Source organism: Denticeps clupeoides, chromosome 10 (assembly GCF_900700375.1).
Source record: "Denticeps clupeoides chromosome 10, fDenClu1.1, whole genome shotgun sequence".
Lineage (NCBI taxonomy): Eukaryota > Metazoa > Chordata > Actinopteri > Clupeiformes > Denticipitidae > Denticeps > Denticeps clupeoides.
Window position 1 is genome coordinate 19,912,570 of NC_041716.1, and position 19,369 is coordinate 19,931,938.

The 19,369-nt window shown below is 42.2% G+C and overlaps 1 protein-coding gene across 1 annotated transcript; it reads right to left on the reverse strand.

The window, feature by feature from the left end:
* Nucleotides 1-12,026: 12,026 nt before the first annotated feature.
* On the reverse strand, nucleotides 12,027-17,526 carry LOC114798109 (isocitrate dehydrogenase [NAD] subunit gamma, mitochondrial-like). The gene is made up of 12 exons (XM_028993529.1): nucleotides 17,329-17,526; nucleotides 17,057-17,110; nucleotides 14,851-14,948; nucleotides 14,643-14,758; nucleotides 14,510-14,570; nucleotides 14,283-14,415; nucleotides 14,052-14,185; nucleotides 13,883-13,985; nucleotides 13,272-13,418; nucleotides 13,092-13,186; nucleotides 12,929-12,989; nucleotides 12,027-12,789 (listed from the first exon to the last, which is right to left on the reverse strand). Exons 1-12 carry the CDS (start codon nucleotides 17,404-17,406, stop codon nucleotides 12,685-12,687), a joined length of 1,185 nt encoding a protein of 394 aa, XP_028849362.1. The 5' UTR covers nucleotides 17,407-17,526; the 3' UTR covers nucleotides 12,027-12,684.
* Nucleotides 17,527-19,369: the final 1,843 nt, after the last annotated feature.

A 19,369-nucleotide genomic window follows, 5' to 3' on the forward strand; every position in this document is an offset into this window, starting at 1 on the left:
TCTATATCTTTGTGTGTGTGTGTGTGTGTCTGTGTGTGTTCTGGTGGAAAATATGTTTAGTTTGTAAATATAGACTGATTGACATCTGAAGCCTGGTGGTACATTTAAGGAATGTTAAGACATGTCAAGATTATGTTAAAACGCATAGTGTGTGTGTGTGTGTGTGTGTGTGTGTGTGTGTGTGTGTGTGAGTCGGGGGGGGTCTTGTAAGGGAAACAAACAGAAAAAACAAGGAGAAACATTTACTCTGAACTTCGACACAGGAAAATCACATCCACTCACCCATCTCGAGCAGGGCTAAATAATAGCACCACCCTCCAACAGCCCATTCAAATATGCCTTCAGCTCTAAAATAAGCACAGGTCTGGCGCCCCTGCTGGCTGACTGCATTATCATTATTGTCACTGCCCTCCACATAAGAGGATTTTCCTTATCACAGGTCTTATATAAATTATCCAGTGGCAGTTTTACAATCTGTGCCAGTCTTCTAAGTATAGTCATTTTGATTAATCCCGATAATGGTCAAGCTACAAATTGCCACATTTTGACATTGTTTTTATAGAAAAGCAAAGCAATGGAGCCATGAAATAGTCAGTGAACAAAGATGTCTTTTTAACCTATTTCAAATCAATATCACAGGTTGTGTCAACAGACGTTCATCTGAGTTGATGTGTTGAAAATTGAAAGTGAATTTTTGATGATACACAGCACAACACAGCACACGGTGACACAAAAAATGTGTCCTCTGCATTTAAGTCATCACCCTTAGTGAGCAGTGGTTAGCCATGAAAGGCACCCAGGGAGCAGTGTGTGGGGACAGTACCTATATCAATGGGACCTCAGTGGCACCTTGACGGTTGGGCACCTTGCGGGCAGTGGTTGCCTAGCAAGTAAGGAAGCAAACCTGTAATCAAAAGGTTGCTGTCTCGAATCCCTAACCGCCAAGGTGCCACTGAGGTGCCACTGAGCAATGCACCTTCCCCACACACTGCTCACCAAGGGTGATGGTTAAAAGCAGAGGTCACATTTCGCTGTGTCACTGTGTGCTGTGCTGCAATGTTTCACAATGACAATCACTTCACTTTCATTTTTCTTTCATTTCAGGGTTTGAATTTGAGTCTACTTCCTTAGCTGCATAGCCACCACTGCTCTTGTTGGTGTTGGTTTTGGCAATTTCTTAAATTTCTCATCAGGACTTCTACAACTCTTCCCACCTGGCAAAATTCAGAAACCACTGACTATAAAGCTACCATGACTCAAATGTCTTCTGTTTCTCAAATTAAGTAATCTGAAAGTTGAGTCATGGCAACTGGACTTTCTTTCTTTAATGTAGAGACGTTTCATTCTGCATCCACAGAACGTACAAATTCACCTGGATGACTGAGAATCTTCACAGGCAAATTAAGTAATGTTTTCAAAATCAAAATTGAACATAATGTTTGCAGTTCATACAGAAAACTGCTTTGCTTTAGACACATACATAGTTTAGACATCAATCATTAGGTTGTGGGTGTGAAAAGCACAAAACTTATGGTTTTTTTTTAAGAGTTGATGGCATATTTGAAGAAACATTCAAATATTGAAAATATTGGACAAACATTAAAACATTGCACTCCAGCAGAGACATCCATTTGGTGTGCACATGGGGCAAGTCCACCTCAATGACTTGATGAAGTCTGCACTCTTGTGTTTACTCAAAGTTTTGGCACTGTGTAGATCAGAGCCCCTGCTCTGTGTTTAGGGACCATGTCAGTCTGCACTGTAGACCTCTCCAAAAAACACCTCCCTTGTTGGACCCCACAAAGAGACATAATTCTGAAATGCTTTGCAGGAGTAGAATTTGGTCCCACTGGACAGCCATGTTCCTGTAATGCTGTCATCAAATATGATCCAAAAATGAATTGTCCAAGCCAGAGGAAATTGTTATTGTTTGTGCAAAATGCTCCTTTGTCTAGTTCAGGGTCGGGGACCATTTGGTCCATTGTGCTCAAGAGGTGCCTGAAGCCTTCTCCCAAAGACAAACAACTGTTTAAAAAATGAATTTACTTTGCATGTTAAGTACCGTACTGTCCTGAATACAGGGAGTACAGAATTATTAGGCAAATGAGTATTTTGTCCACATCATCCTCTTCATGCATGTTGTCTTACTCCTAGCTGTATAGGCTCGAAAGCCTACTACCAATTAAGCATATTAGGTGATGTGCATCTCTGTAATGAGAAGGGGTGTGGTCTAATGACATCAACACCCTATATCAGGTGTGCATAATTATTAGGCAACTTCCTTTCCTTTGGCAAAATGGGTCAAAAGAAGGACTTGACAGGCTCAGAAAAGTCAAAAATAGTGAGATATCTTGCAGAGGGATGCAGCACTCTTAAAATTGCAAAGCTTCTGAAGCGTGATCATCGAACAATCAAGCGTTTCATTCAAAATAGTCAACAGGGTCGCAAGAAGCGTGTGGAAAAACCAAGGCGCAAAATAACTGCCCATGAACTGAGAAAAGTCAAGCGTGCAGCTGCCAAGATGCCACTTGCCACCAGTTTTGCCATATTTCAGAGCTGCAACATCACTGGAGTGCCCAAAAGGTGTGCAATACTCAGAGACATGGCCAAGGTAAGAAAGGCTGAAAGACGACCACCACTGAACAAGACACACAAGCTGAAACATCAAGACTGGGCCAAGAAATATCTCAAGACTGATTTTTCTAAGGTTTTATGGACTGATGAAATGAGAGTGAGTCTTGATGGGTCAGATGGATGGGCCCGTGGCTGGATTGGTAAAGGGCAGAGAGCTCCAGTCCGACTCAGACGCCAGCAAGGTGGAGGTGAGATGAGCTTGTGGGGCCTTTTCGGGTTGAGGATGGAGTCAAGCTCAACTCCCAGTCCTACTGCCAGTTTCTGGAAGACACCTTCTTCAAGCAGTGGTACAGGAAGAAGTCTGCATCCTTCAAGAAAAACATGATTTTCATGCAGGACAATGCACCATCACACACGTCCAAGTACTCCACAGCGTGGCTGGCAAGAAAGGGTATAAAAGAAGAAAAACTAATGACATGGCCTCCTTGTTCACCTGATCTGAACCCCATTGAGAACCTGTGGTCCATCATCAAATGTGAGATTTACAAGGAGGGAAAACAGTACACCTCTCTGAACAGTGTCTGGGAGGCTGTGGTTGCTGCTGCACGCAATGTTGATGGTGAACAGATCAAAACACTGACAGAATCCATGGATGGAAGGCTTTAGAGTGTCCTTGCAAAGAAAGGTGGCTATATTGGTCGCTGATTTGTTTTTGTTTTGTTTTTGAATGTCAGAAATGTATATTTGTGAATGTGGAGATGTTATATTGGTTTCACTGGTAAAAATAAATAATTGAAATGGGTATATATTTGTTTTTTGTTAAGTTGCCTAATAATTATGCACAGTAATAGTCACCTGTACACACAGATATCCTCCTAAAATAGCTAAAAATAAAAACAAACAAAAAACTACTTCCAAAAACATTCAGCTTTGATATTAATGAGTTTTTTTTGGGTTAATTGAGAACATGGTTGTTGTTCAATAATAAAATTATTCCTCAAAAATACAACTTGCCTAATAATTCTGCACTCCCTGTATGATTTCTTTTTCACCTGTTTTGCATATGGGGTCTACACAAAAATGCAAAAGTGGTAGATGAAGGCAAATATAATATTTTGTAGTTTCTGTATCATATCAAAATCTTGCATATACTTTAAATGTGAAACAGCAGCATACATTTTTATACATATACATATTAAAATTACCAATCACAAAGGCCCCCTGGCAGCTTGCATGTTCCATGACATATTTTTTATATTTCCATTTAGTCACTAATTTGGAAGTGAAGTAAGATAGTATTTACAGGTACTTCATTTCAAAATAAAAACCATTAAATACCCATAAACAGTATGCTTTGCTGAGCAATGGCATTTATAGAAATTGACCAAAAAGAAATCATATTTACAGTAATGACTGCTCAGACCCTGGAGAAATGGACTTCTATCGTACAGTAGTGAAGTAGGGAGTTTAAAGACAGGAAATGGTGAGTGTGTCTGTTGCCAGTTCGCCCGGAGCCATCTCACCCACCATACAAATAACAGCCTGTTATTAGGAATCTCATTTGACCCAACTAAACACACTGGATATTAAAATCATCCTCAAAAGTACAGGACAGCATGATGTTTGTCATCTTATTTCTGTTGTCATGAAGTCTCGATATATGCATTTTGATTTATGACATTTTAATGTTTGGGCGGGGCAATGCATCTGTGCCAATACAGATTTCCAGGCACTCAAACATACACAGCATGCACATGTGGGCATACTCCATCACTCACTCCTGACTTCCTGTAGGCACACACACTCTCTCAGTGTGTCCCCCCTCCACGTCTCTCCAGTTTCACTCTCTCTGTCCTCTGCTCCAGCCCCCCCACACCACCTCACACATGTTTGCTATAGGCATGTAGATGTAATGTACAGTCACAAAGGTTTTTTTACAGGGGGGTGATTCATGGTCACACCACAAGTTAATTCATGGGAGGCAGGCTCAGTGTCATTACCTTCCACACATCCTCTGCCTCCCATCCCATAAAAAGCTCATTAGCATGACACTACATTTGGCCATTTTTTCTGCCTGTGACAATAGCATCAGAAATTCTCTATAGTTGGGGCTGCCGGGAAGACACATGCACTGTTTACCTGCCCCAGCCATATCTCCGGGAACATCAGGCTGCTGCACGGCATTTCAGATAAAGGCAAGCACAGCAAACCCCTCCAGCACTCCAGCAATGGCCATTGCATTCACCAAGCCAGCTCTCAGCTGCTCTTGTACGAGTTGCAGTCACCACATCTGCTTGGGTTTATTTTAATATGCTCTTAGCATATTCTTAGCAAGTACAGCAATGGGAACAACTGCAATTTGCAAAATACAACACATATTGTGTTGTAAGTCGCTTTGGATAAAAGCGTCTGCTAAATAAAGTAAAGTAAAGTAAAGTAAAGTATTGTTAGCTTTCAGAAACAAGACAAATTCTTATTGATGATGCATTGCAAGCTGATAATAGTATTCAAATCCTTTAAGTCATATACAAAAGCATTAAAGAAATGAACTGATGAAAAAACAAATTAAAGAATTCATGTCATGTGGAGCTGACCTACTGAGTATTAAATACTGGATCTGACCCACTGACCATAGTTTAAAATGCACTAATGTATAGATGAGACGGTAATGAAAACATGCTGTAAAACCGTAAATATGAATTTTACACCCAGCAAACACAACCTTTTGGTATTTGTACAGTACTTATGCTGTTTCTGTGCTTTTCCCTTCTACACTGCATGGCAAGTGGTGGAATCGACAAACACTAATGAATGGAGACACTCCTGTAGAGGCGCATTAAAGAGGCAGATGGGCCACGCTGCAGGAGTGTGAATACAGTGCCGGACAAGGGCAGGGCTGCCGATGGGAGAGCAATAACAGATATGATGAAGTGAACACCCTTGACAGATAGCTCACCCTGGAGAAATGCTTCAGCTGCCATGGAAGAAAAAAGGAGGGTCTTGCAACCCACATGCAGACAGCATAGACCAGTGGTTCTGAACTTTTTCATTTTGAAAACCACCTCAGAAAATTGCTGGCTCTCCAATTACTTTATACAGGAACTTATTTTCTTCCTAAAATGAATGTTATTTACTGTTGTTAGAATGTTATTTGTACTACATTGAAAATCTTACCTACATTGCACTTCACAATGATTGTTTATGTTTTTGAAAAATTACTGATTATATGATTATAATAAATTATTATAACATTCTAAAAACGGCATGTTTGAACCAGAATACTGGTCCAATTGATCATTGACCAAACAATCAACCTCAGTCAAAATCCTTCACTTAAAAGAGATGGAATACTGTTCACAGTCTTCACACTCTTTCAGCAATAATTTTGTAATATGTAGAAGGAGTTTAGAAGCAACCTCCATCTCATGGACTTTAAACACACTGTAGGAATGGTAACATTAATATCAAAGACCACTGTTGAAGAACCAAGATCACAGACCAATATACCAGCTGTTTCAGGCACTGCTCCAATCAGGACTCCACACAGTATTACCCTGCTGTGTCCTCCCACTGGACGGCCCGGACCCTCCGGCTGGCTCCCAGACGTTGTCCCGCATGGTGGTCTCGATCAGACCCTGCAGGGACAACTCACTGCACCCCTGGTTGGTGCCTTGTGCTGACGTGCAACCCCTGCCACTGCATGTCCCCTCTGACGCTACCTGTGGTCTATCCCTGCCGTGCACAGGAAGGCAGTCCTGGTCCCTCCAGAAATTGCTTATTGCACCCCAGCGTGGTGCCTTCTGGTGACGTGCAGCCCCTGTCGCTGCATGTCGCTTCTGACGCTTACTGTGTCGCTCCCTGCCCTGCGAAGGGAGGCGGTCCCGGACCCTCCGACAACCGCTCTTTGCACCCCAGCGTGGTGCACCATGACCCGACCCATGTTCCACCACGAAGACACAGCTCTTGGGGGGCGTAACCCAGTCCTGAAGCGTCTTGCAGCGGAACTCCCTGACCCCACGGAAATCCTCCAGCACTCCCGGCTGGCGCCCATGCTCACCACGACTGGCTGAGTTCTTCTCCGTTGTTCTCCTCTGCCTTTTTGCTCTGTGCTTTAGTTAGGGGCTGCGACATTTTGTCATGTCTGTGAGCTGACGAGGGAATGAAGCGCAGAGACGGGACATACGGGACAGTGATTTACGGGACAGTGACATAGGGACAGTGATAAATGCTGTAAATGTAAATGTATCACGGTCCACATAAAATGTCACAGTCCCGATGGGCTGCTTAACAGCGCCTAAAACCACCCTGCAGATTGGTGCCAGGTGAGTCTCCAGCACCTAATCATGACACTTCCCAAGGAATTAATAAAGACCTACCTACCTTCTTACCTGTATAATGTAGTTGTTCTGGTTCTGCAGTTGTTCTGTTCTGTCCACAGTGGGTGACCACATTTCTACTGCCAGTTCAGGAAAAAACTGTATTTTGTAGGTCTGCTACAATTCAGTGATTTGGCTTCTTTCCTGATTGGTTAGTGTGGTTGTGATAAAAGAACAGATTGGATTGGAGCCATGCACTACACCCTGACATCTGGAGATGTATTTATATTGCATTTCATTAGAGACTTGGATGACAACGAGCCACTTGAAAATGATGATTCTGGAGGAGTTCTGGGAAAAAGGATTGTTTGGTATTGCAGGTCATTTACTATAACTATACAATTGCACAATTTGTCACCACAATGTTTCCCTTTTTTTTAGTCACAGCCAGTGTTTCTCTTTTACACGAAACGATCACAGCGGGTCTTTATTAGCTTTGGGCAAGTTTGCAGTGGTTAAACAAATAGCCTGTTTCTTACTTTATTCCCTCTACACGATAATTCATAATAATATTCTGTGGAGTTATTGTGCTTGTGGATCTGCTCATTCATTACGGTGTATTATCGTTCTTACTGTCAACAGGATTGATGTGCAGAACAGTTTTCGCTGATGCTGATTCAAAACAGAGAGAAGGATCCAGAGGATGTGTAGAGTGATGGAACAAGTGCAAGGAGAATTCGGGGGAAAGAACATTCCATCATTCCAAACTTACACAAAGTCAGGCAGGCAGATCACTATCGCCCCTTCTTCTTGTTCTCGGATCAGAGGTGAGGTAATTAGCCTTCACAGGCAAATGATGAAAGGATAGTTTATTATGCCTTGGTGGGAATTAAGCATGGAGGACCTGCCTCTGCGTCTGGTCAGCTAACACTAATTATAAGAGGTGGCAGACGATATGATGAAGAATTATTCAGACAGGCATGCATGCTATGAGGTACTGGCGTCTTGTTGGCTGAAATGCAGCTTACCAAGAGTGGGACAGTGAATTTGAGGGATGATTGAAAAAAAGGGGGTGGGAGCCTTAATCATTCACATATTACCTGTGACATTACGACTAATGGCCTAAAACTTTATTATTGCCACCCATCAAGACATGGACCGTACTAGACCTCTGCAGGTATGCTATGGTATTTGGCACCAAACTATCCATTGCAGAACCTTACTCCATTTTTTCCCAAAAACTTTTAACCCATCATCATCATTAGATTCTTTACTCAGTGGCACCTTGGTGGATCGGGATTCGAACTGGCAACCTTCTGATTATGGGGCTGCTTCCTTAACCGCTAAGACACCACTGCCCCTGCAAACTGTAAGGTAGATCCTTTATAGATTAGACTAAATTATACAGTATACTAGATTATGCTAGATTATTATATAAGGAGAATTTGGAGGTCAAATCTTAAACTCCTTCTTTTGTTCCTCAAATGATGTGTAGTAGGGCACATTCTTGTGGTGAAAGAAGACATCGTCATCAGGGAATATCATTTCCATGAAAGGGGTGAATTTGGTCAGCAACAAGGTAACAAGGTAGTTGGTACACACTGACAAAAAGAGTATATTGGCTAAACTTTAAAAATTGAAGTGATTGAAGTAATCAAACCTTCTGTAACCTGTTTATTCACATTACATGACAAATGACTTCAATTCATTTAAGTTTAGCCAGTGTTCACTTTTCAGTGCAAGGTAGCACAGGATCGCAGCAGAACATTCTCACATCATGCATCCTGGTGCCACACACAAAACTGGTCGTCTGTTTGATGTGAAGAGAAAACATGATTCATCAAACCAGGACACCTTTTTTATACCTGTGGTCCAGATCTGATGACCATGTTCTTATTGAAAGAGCTTTTTGCACTTAACGAAAATCAGCATGGAACCTCGGACCAGTCTGGGCCTACACCAAATATGTTAGGGAGGATATTTTCAAAAATGTTCAGCATCAAACAGTATGTTGAACAGCAGGACAAAACATGTTTTGGAGTCCTTGGCTACAGCCTTGGATCAGGCAGACATTTTGCAATTTAAGGCCCAATTAGGGGTTCAGTAGCTGAGTGACCAACATAACTGAACAGCTGAACCGAAACCCCTGCTGCTGCCGCCAAGGCCCTCATCAGAACACTGCTGCTGTTCCAGTCTAGAGCCTTAGATGAACAAATAAATGAAATATTTCATTTTTCAACACTCAGTGACCTCATTGAACCTGGGCCATCAGCAGAAAACTAACATTAAACAGTCAGATGGAGAAAGAGCTAAAAAAAAAAAGTGGAGATGAAATATTGAAAACAGAGGCTGGGGCAGCAGCTTTGATGAGGGGAGCGGTGGGGGTGCCAGGTATGTGGTGCGTGTGAGAGGAAAGGGGGATGGAGATGAGGGAGGGCCAGTAATGGTGCAGGAATGTGAGAAATGAGCTCAGCTGAATAGATAGACTGGGCTTCTGTTGCCCCAAGGGGGACATGTATGTCAAATGGCACCTGACTGAGCCCCACACATCCATAACCAAATTCTACCCATGTCACATCAGGCATTTCCCATAAGAGACCACAAACAACTGGCCCAACAATTTTACCTACATTTGCAACGCCAGCTGGGAGAACTAGGTAGACGCGTCCGTCCTCGGTGTCCAGCGCACTTTCTCCCCATCTGGGCAGAGTAATACCCAAATGCATCTTTCAGACAAAAGACTGATTGCTCTGCCTTGGGCATGGAGCTGGAGGCATTACGTTACGAGGAACGTTCTGAATGTAATAAGGGCGGGAGAAGTGAAGTTCTGTCGATGACAATAAACTAAACACAGAGATAGCTTAATGGAAGGAGAAAGATAGAAGGCCGAGGGAGAGATGATAGAGGAACGAGGAACGAAATGGAAGTTGACTGATTGGGTTGGTGCATTTAGGAAAAATGCTACCTGGAGAGATTTGTAAAAGGCACTGGGGGGTGTCATGGAAAATTTTGAACAGATGGAAGCTGACACTGCGGAGGTGAGAGCAGCAGTTGCCTGGCATGGAGGAACCCGTGGGGCTCCAGAAGATCCTTAGTTTATCTCTAAAGTCTCCTTTTACTGCAGAATCAAGCCACACATTTTTTTTAACATTCACAATGATATTGTGACTTCTTTTTCGGCAGACCAGTAAGCCCCCCCCCCCCCCCACACACACACCACCAAATACCATCTGCTTTTCCCATCTTCCTTTGCTGTTCTGCTTTAATGCTGATGAAGTTAATCAGAGGTGACTACGGGTCTTAAGCAGGGCAGCGGGTGTCCGCTCTAATCAGCAGGGCCCAGGGGAGCCTGCACCAGCGAGTGTGATGGACAGCCCGGCATCCAAGCAAGGACTATAGCCAGATGCAGGGAAAACAACACATGGGAGAGAGATAGAGGTAAATGGTGGAAAAAGACATGTTTTTAACATTAACATGTAGACAGGGATTGTGAGGAGCGAGTGCGTGGATTTGTCTGGGTCCTCTGAGATGACCGGTCCTGTTATTTTGGCAACATTTGAGGAATTCTTGAATTTTTCATGAAGTTAACCAATTGTATCTATGTAAACAGTGAGGAAATGGGCAAAATACCAAACCTCCACTTCAGATGATATAAATACAGAGCAATACAGAGATTGAGAGTGAGAGACTCAAGGAGAACGGTGTAGTCATCGGTGCCGACTTCCACGGTACGTGGCATTTCATTGAGCGAATTCTGGTGCTCTGGCCCAGATGAAGTGACAATATGTGACAGGAAGAGGGCCTCACTGCATGCCCCATCTGTCCTTTGTCCACATCTGTGCTATTCGCTGGTCTTTTGATCAATGTGAATAGTTCCTGTAGACACTTTGGTAGATCTTTAGCCGGTCACATGACATAATAAATCTGTCCACACACATGCACCGGCCGAACTTTCCAGTGTTCTCAGTCCAAGTGATTTTTTCAAAAAACATTTACATTTCTGAAACACCAACATTGTGTGGAAAATTTAGTACAGCACAAGTCGCAAATTGCTTTGCACATTTCCTCTCACCCTCACATTCAAGTGGTCAAAACACCCCCTACCATCAAACTCAGTTGATATCCTCTCTGTGCTTCAGCTGGAGAGGGCCAGTGGGGTCTTTGGAGACATCTACTTTATGTGTTTTTGTGACAGAGGGGAAGTTCGCCAAAAATCTCGCCCACACAACATTGTGACGTGGCTTTCAGTCTTTTGCCAAAGATCCATTTTTTCTTCCTCTTCCGTAATGCTCCAGCCTCATATCTTCCTTTATCCCTCTTTTCCTGGTGTTTTTCTCTCCGCTCAATTGCCCCCTCATTAGGAAAATCTCTCTAAAATTAATTTGAAGAACACAGGGGGACGCTGGCTCTTTTGAAGTTTCTCATACCAAAATGTCTCACCCTGTTCCTTTCATTTTCATCTTAATTTAACCTAAACACATCTTACCCAGATTACCATTACAACATCTGCAATTAATGCTAAAAAAAAATCTAATCTGCCTTCCAACCTCTTTCAACCTCTTTTTTGTTACTGTGATGCCGATTTAGATATTTTTTTACAGATAGCCATTTCATTTAGTGTAATCGCCAGCATGAGTTGAATATTTTTGATCATGTATTCATATTGGCCTCATATTTGACTTTGTGGGCCACAGCTGTAACTTCCCATTCCGTAAACAACCAAGTTTCAAATTGTGAGGTAAAACTTTAATGTGAGTTTAGTGGATTCATTAACTTTGGTTTAGGAGAGTACTCACACTTTAGGGGGTTGTTTTAGCTAAATTTGTAATGGTTAAATAATTAAAAAAAGAGTTCCATTTGATCTTATCAGAAATCATTATCATTTGGCCTTAAAATGACATTAAGAAAGTGGCGTTTGTAAAACCAACTCACCCCAGTTGAATACAATCATGATAGATTATACTGGCACTATATAAATACATTACTTTAAAGCTCCATGGCATTTGTAGGTAACATAATTTAATTTATATGTTCATAATTAATTATAGTATTTTAGTGCCATCTACTGGCGGTACTTTATAATTACATATCCATGTGTGTGAGCAGTAAACCCAACAGAAACAATGCAGGCTGTTCTCACTCACAACTGTTCATTTATTACAACAACAGGTAGAATTTTCAGATTTTCATATATATTGTGCAAGAGTCAATAAGTCTTTGGAGAATCAACATGCATTAATTAAATAAAATGAAATTGGGGCATAAATTTAAATACTGTTTATAGTAAATATACTGATATTCAGAGCAGACAGGCAACAAAACAAGCAAATGCCAAACAGCAGTTGACCTCTGTGCTTTTCATAAAAACACTCTACAGAAAATGTTCATGTAAAACACAGTTGTGCTTCAATATTTCAATAGTAGTGGTTCAAGTAAAATAATGTCTTAACATTACTAAATGTTTGCCTTTTTTATTGATTGTAATTATTGCTGCCTACCTAAAACATTTACCACATAAATCCAATCACACCCCTTACTTACTAAACATGAAATGCCTAAATATCACATCGATGCACAAGGTACATACTAATACAGACAAGAGACAGAAAAAGTTACGATCATGGAGTTCTCCCTAGAAACTGGAAGAGTGGGAAGAAACAACTACAATGTCAAATAAGCACCTTCACTTCCCAGTTGACCATGTGTTCGCCATGTTGGACCACAATTGATTCTGGCAGCGCTGACTGAGGGAGGCTGAGTTCAGCAGATGTTCATGTGTTCAGTCGGTGACAGATCAGATTTGTTCGGAGGTGCGAGGCCCTTTGCTCTCAATCTCCCGCATGACGGACTGAACGACCTCAGAGGTTGTGCCTTGACCGCCCAGATCAGCCGTGTGCAGCTATGGAGCACATGAGCAAGCAAAGAGAAACACTATTAAAGTACTTTAAGCCATTTAAAATGAATTTTACCTACACTATGCATTTGAATAAAATTTCTAAGAAATATGTTGCTACTGAATAACACAAACACTGCCATACCCGAGTCTCAGATACAGTAGCCAGGATTGCTTTTCGAATCATGCTGGCATACCCATGGAGCCTAAAATATAGAACATAGAAGACTTTGTGATGATGTGCAATTTACAACATTATAAAACTAAACTAAGTGATGGTGTGAAAAACATAGGCTGCAATCACGCACCTCAGGTGATCAAGCATCAGGCAGCTAGCCAACAGAGTGGCAGTGGGGTTAGCAATGTTCTTGTTGGCAATGCTCTTCCCAGTGTTCCTAGTGGCCTGGGGGATTTTGAGCATCACACGTCCTTCAGTGAAACACACCTCGATGGGATCTAGCAACAAAAATAAATTCACTCCCTCTTACCGTTTCAAAGACAGCATAGTCCTTGCCATAGTTGGCACCAGGTACCAATCCTGGGCCCCCAACCAGACCAGCACAGACATTACTGATCACGCTGCCGTACAGGTTTGGCATCACCATGACATCAAACTGTTGGGGCTTGGAGACCAGCTGGTGGTGATGAGAAACAGGTAAGTGTTCACACACTATACAAGCCTTCAGGTCTAAGGTCACATAAGATGTGAGAAAACAACAGGAATGTAGGAAAAAACATTAATGTTCATGTAATATTTATGTTGTCGTAAGTAGACAGGGATATGATGCAGTCTCAGTGCCATTAAATGAAGAGTGTTTTAATACTAATATTAATAAATGACAAAAGGAGGGCACAAGATTTTGAAATATAGGTGAATATAATCACATGCAGGTGCAATAATAATAGACACCACAAAAAGACACAATTCCAAGTGTCCCATGAGCAGTTGGTGAACACTAGTAATGGTACAGGAACGGTGTGATGTTTCCTCTGCTCCCTAATGGGTTGAATGCACTACTTTCACAGAGGAGTTGCACATTTTATTTTTTCACTGAAATTGTTAATTCAGTCCAGTTAAAGTAATGAAGTAATATTTTACCTGCATTGTTGTGTTGTCAACAATCATGCTGTCAAATGTTATTTCTGGATATCCTGCTGCAACCTCTTTACAGCACTGAAGAAAGAGGCCATCGCCCAGCTTCCTGCAAAGAGATTCAGGGATTCAGCCGAACGGCCAGTCAAGGAGACAGAGAGGGAAATATTCTCACATTATGTTGGCCTTGTGTACAGCTGTGACCCTTCGGCGACCGTTCTGCCGTGCCGCGTTGAAGGCGTACTCCGCGATTCTGAGGGACTTCTTTCGAGTGATGATCTTCAGACACTCCACAACTCCAGGCACATTCTGCGGGGAGACAGGGTGACAGGGAAATAAAGAAGAATACTGCCTCGAGGAAAAAGAGAGTAACACACCCATCACACACACACACTCACACACACACCTCATGCTCCAGGCTGCTGTACTCTCCCTCTGTGTTTTCCCGGATGATGATGATGTCGACGTCTCTGTGTCGGGTACGAACACCAGGCAGTGTCTGGCAGTGTATTACATTGGCGTACAAATCCAAGCTTGTTCTGAGAAAAGGTCATCACACAAATAATCATGTTGAACTGACATTATTTTGTTCACACCTAAAAACTAGTGGTCATGGTTTCGTCAACATCCTACCGGAGAATGTTGTTCCTGGAAATATGTGAAGGTGGTAAGTTGTGGTTGGTCTCTATGTTGCCTGTTACACAGGACATTAGCACGATCAAAGAATTTACACGCACAACCGAACAAGCTTGTTTTTGTTACAGACCTTTCAGTGCCACACCGTTGCGTCTGATGGCGGTGATGGCATTGTTCATGTCATCATCGGAAGTTGACTTTGAATCAATGCTCACAATCTCAAAATCCACTGGAACACAGCAAAACCTGTGAATAATCATCAGATAAGATCACGTGAAAAAAAAAAAAGTGTTTAGGCCTGTATGCAGATTAAAAAAGGTTAGTGGGTTGTATCTGACCTAAAGAGTTCCCTGACATGAGTCAGCAGTTCTGGTCCAATTCCATCTCCAGGTATCAAGGTAACAGTATGCCGACCTCCATATTTTGCAGGGGGTGGCTGGTGATGGAAAAAAAATTAAATCTGAGATTTATTTAATCTTGCATGAAAACATATAACCCGCAATGAAAACGATGAACGTGCCTCCTCATCAGACTACTGTGACTCACTGCTCAAAGTTCTCTGGCCCTAATGATGGAGCATTTGTAGAGAGAGCGAGCGAACAGAGATTAATAAGGGGCAAGAATGAGTCAGCCAAAGTGTTACAAGCGGCTTTTAAAAGCAGGTACGCATAGTAAAGCACTTGCATCATAGTGGAAATTTTTTTATTCGTTTATTTTTTTTACACAAATTGCCTCCACTTTGATTCAGGGTCAGTCAGCAGGTTGAAATATAAGTTATATTTTGTTTTGTAACAAACAAAAGAAGCAGCAGGGTCAAAGCATATGGATGAAAAACGTTATCAAGGGTGTAATTACTTTAGTAAGACTACTATTATATTATTTAGGATGAAAAGGAATATAACCCAGACCCGCCAATCTCTGGCTCAAGTGAAATCATTTATAGCGTTAGGTTGGATTGTGAATTGGTGGCTGAAAGCACCTACTGGCACCCAAAGGCCAACATTTTTGGAAAAGGAGACGTATATGAGGGGGGGTTAATTTGGTTGCAATCGGCAACCACTGAAAATGTCATACTGCATGTTTAATTAACGCACAGTCTCCCATGGGACACTAGATGCATCGCAATGGCCAACAGAGAAGGCATGAACATTTACATTTACAGCATTTATCAGACACCCTTATCCAGAGCGACTTACAATGAGGAGTTACAGGGACAGTCCCCCCTGGAGCAACTTAGGGTTAAGTGTCTTGCTCAGGGACACAATGGTAGTAAGTGGTGGATAAACCTGGGTGCTTCTGACCAAGCACTGCTAACCAATCTGAGTTGGGCATGCTTGTGGAGAATCCCAGTAGAGGGTATATATGTGACCCAAGCTACATGGGACCCGTCAAGATGGCTCAATAATAATCTAAAAAAAAAAAAAGTGCATCAGCTGAAAAAAAACACCAAACCTCAATAATAATAAGATCTGTCATTTCTCGTTACATGGAGAAGCTAATTAAGTTTCTGAAAGATGAGGACAAGGAAATATGTATACATTTGTGTGGAATATTGCATCTGACCATCAGAAAGGCCAAACACAAATTACAACTTTTATTTTCAACTCACAATTCAAATGTAATAACTCATGTCCACTGGGGCTCCTTCTGGGATTTTTCAATTTTGGACCATTTGGACCAAAATTGTATCCAGATTGCAATAACTCAAACAATTATACATAACTGATTAACGCTGAAACAAGTAGACCTGATGCTGCTCATGAAACTATTTACTGTTAGTGTCCTGACATACTGCTCCACTACATTGCCCACTACTAGGGGCAGTGAATGGAGGGTCTCTAGCGGGTAAGGAAACTGACCCGTAATCAGAAGGTTGCCGGTTCGAATCCCGAACCGCCAAGGTGAGGTGCCACTGAGCAAAGCACCGTCCCCACACACTCCTTCCCGGGCGCCTGTCATGGCTGCCCACTGCTCACTAAGGGTGGTGGGTTAAAAGCAGAGGACACATTTCGTTTTTGTCACAGTGTGCTGCGCTCCAGTGTTTCACAATAACAATCACTTCACTTCACTACTCCTGCCCTTTATACATTATACAGTTGCCTGTGCGATTGTGTGGCTTTGTTAATGGACGTTTAGCTTGTTTTGTGTACGTTCCATGACCTTAAATTGTGTAAGTGAAGGCCACGGGGTGGTTCATGAGCTACATTTACATTTAAGGCATTTGGCAGCCGCCCTTATCCAGAGCGACTTACAACATGCTTTCTAGTTCATTAGGACCCTCTGCTAGAAATATATATTTGTCCTTGAACTTTTCCCTGCTTTTCAAAAATAAAACAATTATACTGGGAGAAGCCCACATCACCCTGAAGTGTAAAAAGTGGCACCCGCCTGGCGCTGCAAATCCAGCAAGATGAGTTCTGCCTCGCCTAGCCAAACTGGGCTGGCATGTTCCCTTTTAAACGTGAGTAGCATGAATACACGAGGACGCTGAATGGGTGCTAGTGTTTTTCTGTCTTAATAAGATGCGATGGCAGCTGGACTCACGGTGTAGGAGGAGATCTTCCTCTGCAGGGGAGCTGGTGGTGCCAGTCTCAGCGCCTGGCACGGAACAGAAGAGTCGTTTTACCTCACAGCCACCCACGCCAACCTCGCAACCAACAAACACTCTTGCTAACTCCGTTGCATCGAGACTAAGCATCATTAATAAAAGAAGATAAAGTTTGCAGGTGATATTCGAGCTAAAATGCTAGCGATGACCTTGCTGAGCCCATAGGAAGGGGCAACTAGGGGGGAATGAATGACCAGGCACCGCTTACATGAACGGCAGAGGCGCTAAGTCTTCCTCGCGTCGTCTGCAGGACTCTCGACAGCGACAGGACGGACCCGGGTGACATTTTGGCTCAGACTTGTCCAGGCGCGGGTGTGTGCGTGGCTGATAGCGCTGGCGTGGCGCGCGTCTTGGGGCGTCGTCTGTCGGTCAACGCACACGGACACGCACCACACTCTACTGAAAAAAGGGGCTGTACACCCCGATAAACCAGCCAGCCAAACAACATTGTCAGATGTAGGCTCAAAACTAACAACATTGGAAATTTGACATTGAATTATTTATATGAAAAGCAAAAAAAATTTAAACTAATTACACAAACCTTGCACACTGTTCTAAAAGGGAACGGTTTTATAGAAACAAAAGTATTTTTGTTATAGTCTTGAAAAAAAAACTATATCTTGAAAAAACGTCATATATTACCTAGTAATAGCAACATTTATTTGATTGGGTAAAAGAGTAACACCTTGACTATGTGGTCTAGTGGTCAAAAGTGGTACTGCAATTATTGGCAGGACTGACCCTACAATTTTTTTTTAATTTGTTGCTTGCTGCAAAAGAAATGATCCCAGTGCAAAAACCTTTATTCGATTTACGTCGATTTATTAAGTAATTAAGAATACTTTATAGTATTTCACCTTAGGTAACGTAATGTAATGTATCCATATCAGACCACATTGTAGAGCAAATAATACAGATGCTGCAGTTTACTTTGGGCATTAGAGAAAGAACAGAACAGAAATATGCAGGAATATTGATGACTCCACGTAGTACATGGGAAAGAACTACATATATAAGCATTAATCACTGATATATCACGAAAGAATATATGAACATATAGTGTTAAAATGTCCCTTCCTTAAAATGTCCAGCCTTTTATGTTACTCTGTTAGAACTCCATAAAATTACATTCTGTATATTGCAATATGCCTTCTGTTTTGTCCTTTTTTTTCCTTCTCTTCAAAATATCTTCATAAGATATATAAGATTGGTTAGATGCATTAAATTATTTGTCACATTATCTGCTACGTGTCTCCCCAAAACAATTAAAAATACATGATTAGTTGTAAGCACCCAGTTTGGGTAAACCAAAATTACTGGCAAATTAATACATCGTAATTACAAACGAACCCTGGAAACCACATACTAAAGTCTCGTTTTGTATTAATATGGCTCGTCACTAAGGCCATTTTTTTTCTCAGATAAATCTGGTAAATGAAGTCCTCTTTCGGCAAACATGTGTTTCCACAATGTTAAAATTGGGAGCTGCAAAAAATACATATCCCACAATACCCCACTTCACCCCACCCACTCTCCTCCTCTTGCCAGCCCCTCCCACTGTGTGTTAGTCCGCGAGGAAGTCGCAAGATGGCCGACATCGCTGGAAAGTATGTTCCTCTCAACATGAAGTCGTGAAGTGAGAAAAGAGAGCGAGGGAGCAAACGTCGGGGTTTTGTTTTTATTTTATTTTAGTTATTTTACTTTATTTTCCCCCTTACTCATTCATCTCATTCCGCATCGCGCTGCCCCCCTTGCAAAATTTGTCTTTGCTAGTTGACGCGTCAATCACGCCGGGACCTTAGCTAATCAGCTAAGTTGGCTAGTTTCTTACTAGCTGAAGGTCTTTAACTAACTATATTGTCGTAAATTTATTTTCTATGCTGATCAGATTCACCAGTTGCTGCTTGCATCACGTCTACCAGATCGTTAACAGCGGCGCGACTATGTTTGGGAGCAAATGCGTAAATTTAGTTCCTTTTCCCGAGTAGCCAGTTTTGTTAGCCAGCAGGATTACATTCGCGGTTTCGGGAGGCATCGTCGAAAACGCCGTTACCGAGCGTGCAGCATACGGCGCTACGATCGATCGAGCGAGTTCATTCGATAGTCGAGCTGTCGGGAGGAATATACCGAGAGGAATGGCCGCACCATCATGCGAGAGAGAAATCGCCACAGCCCACTGAAGTTGGCACGGTAGCAGTGAGCGTGTCAAGTACTGTAATACACCATCTGTAGTTCAATAAAGTCGCTGA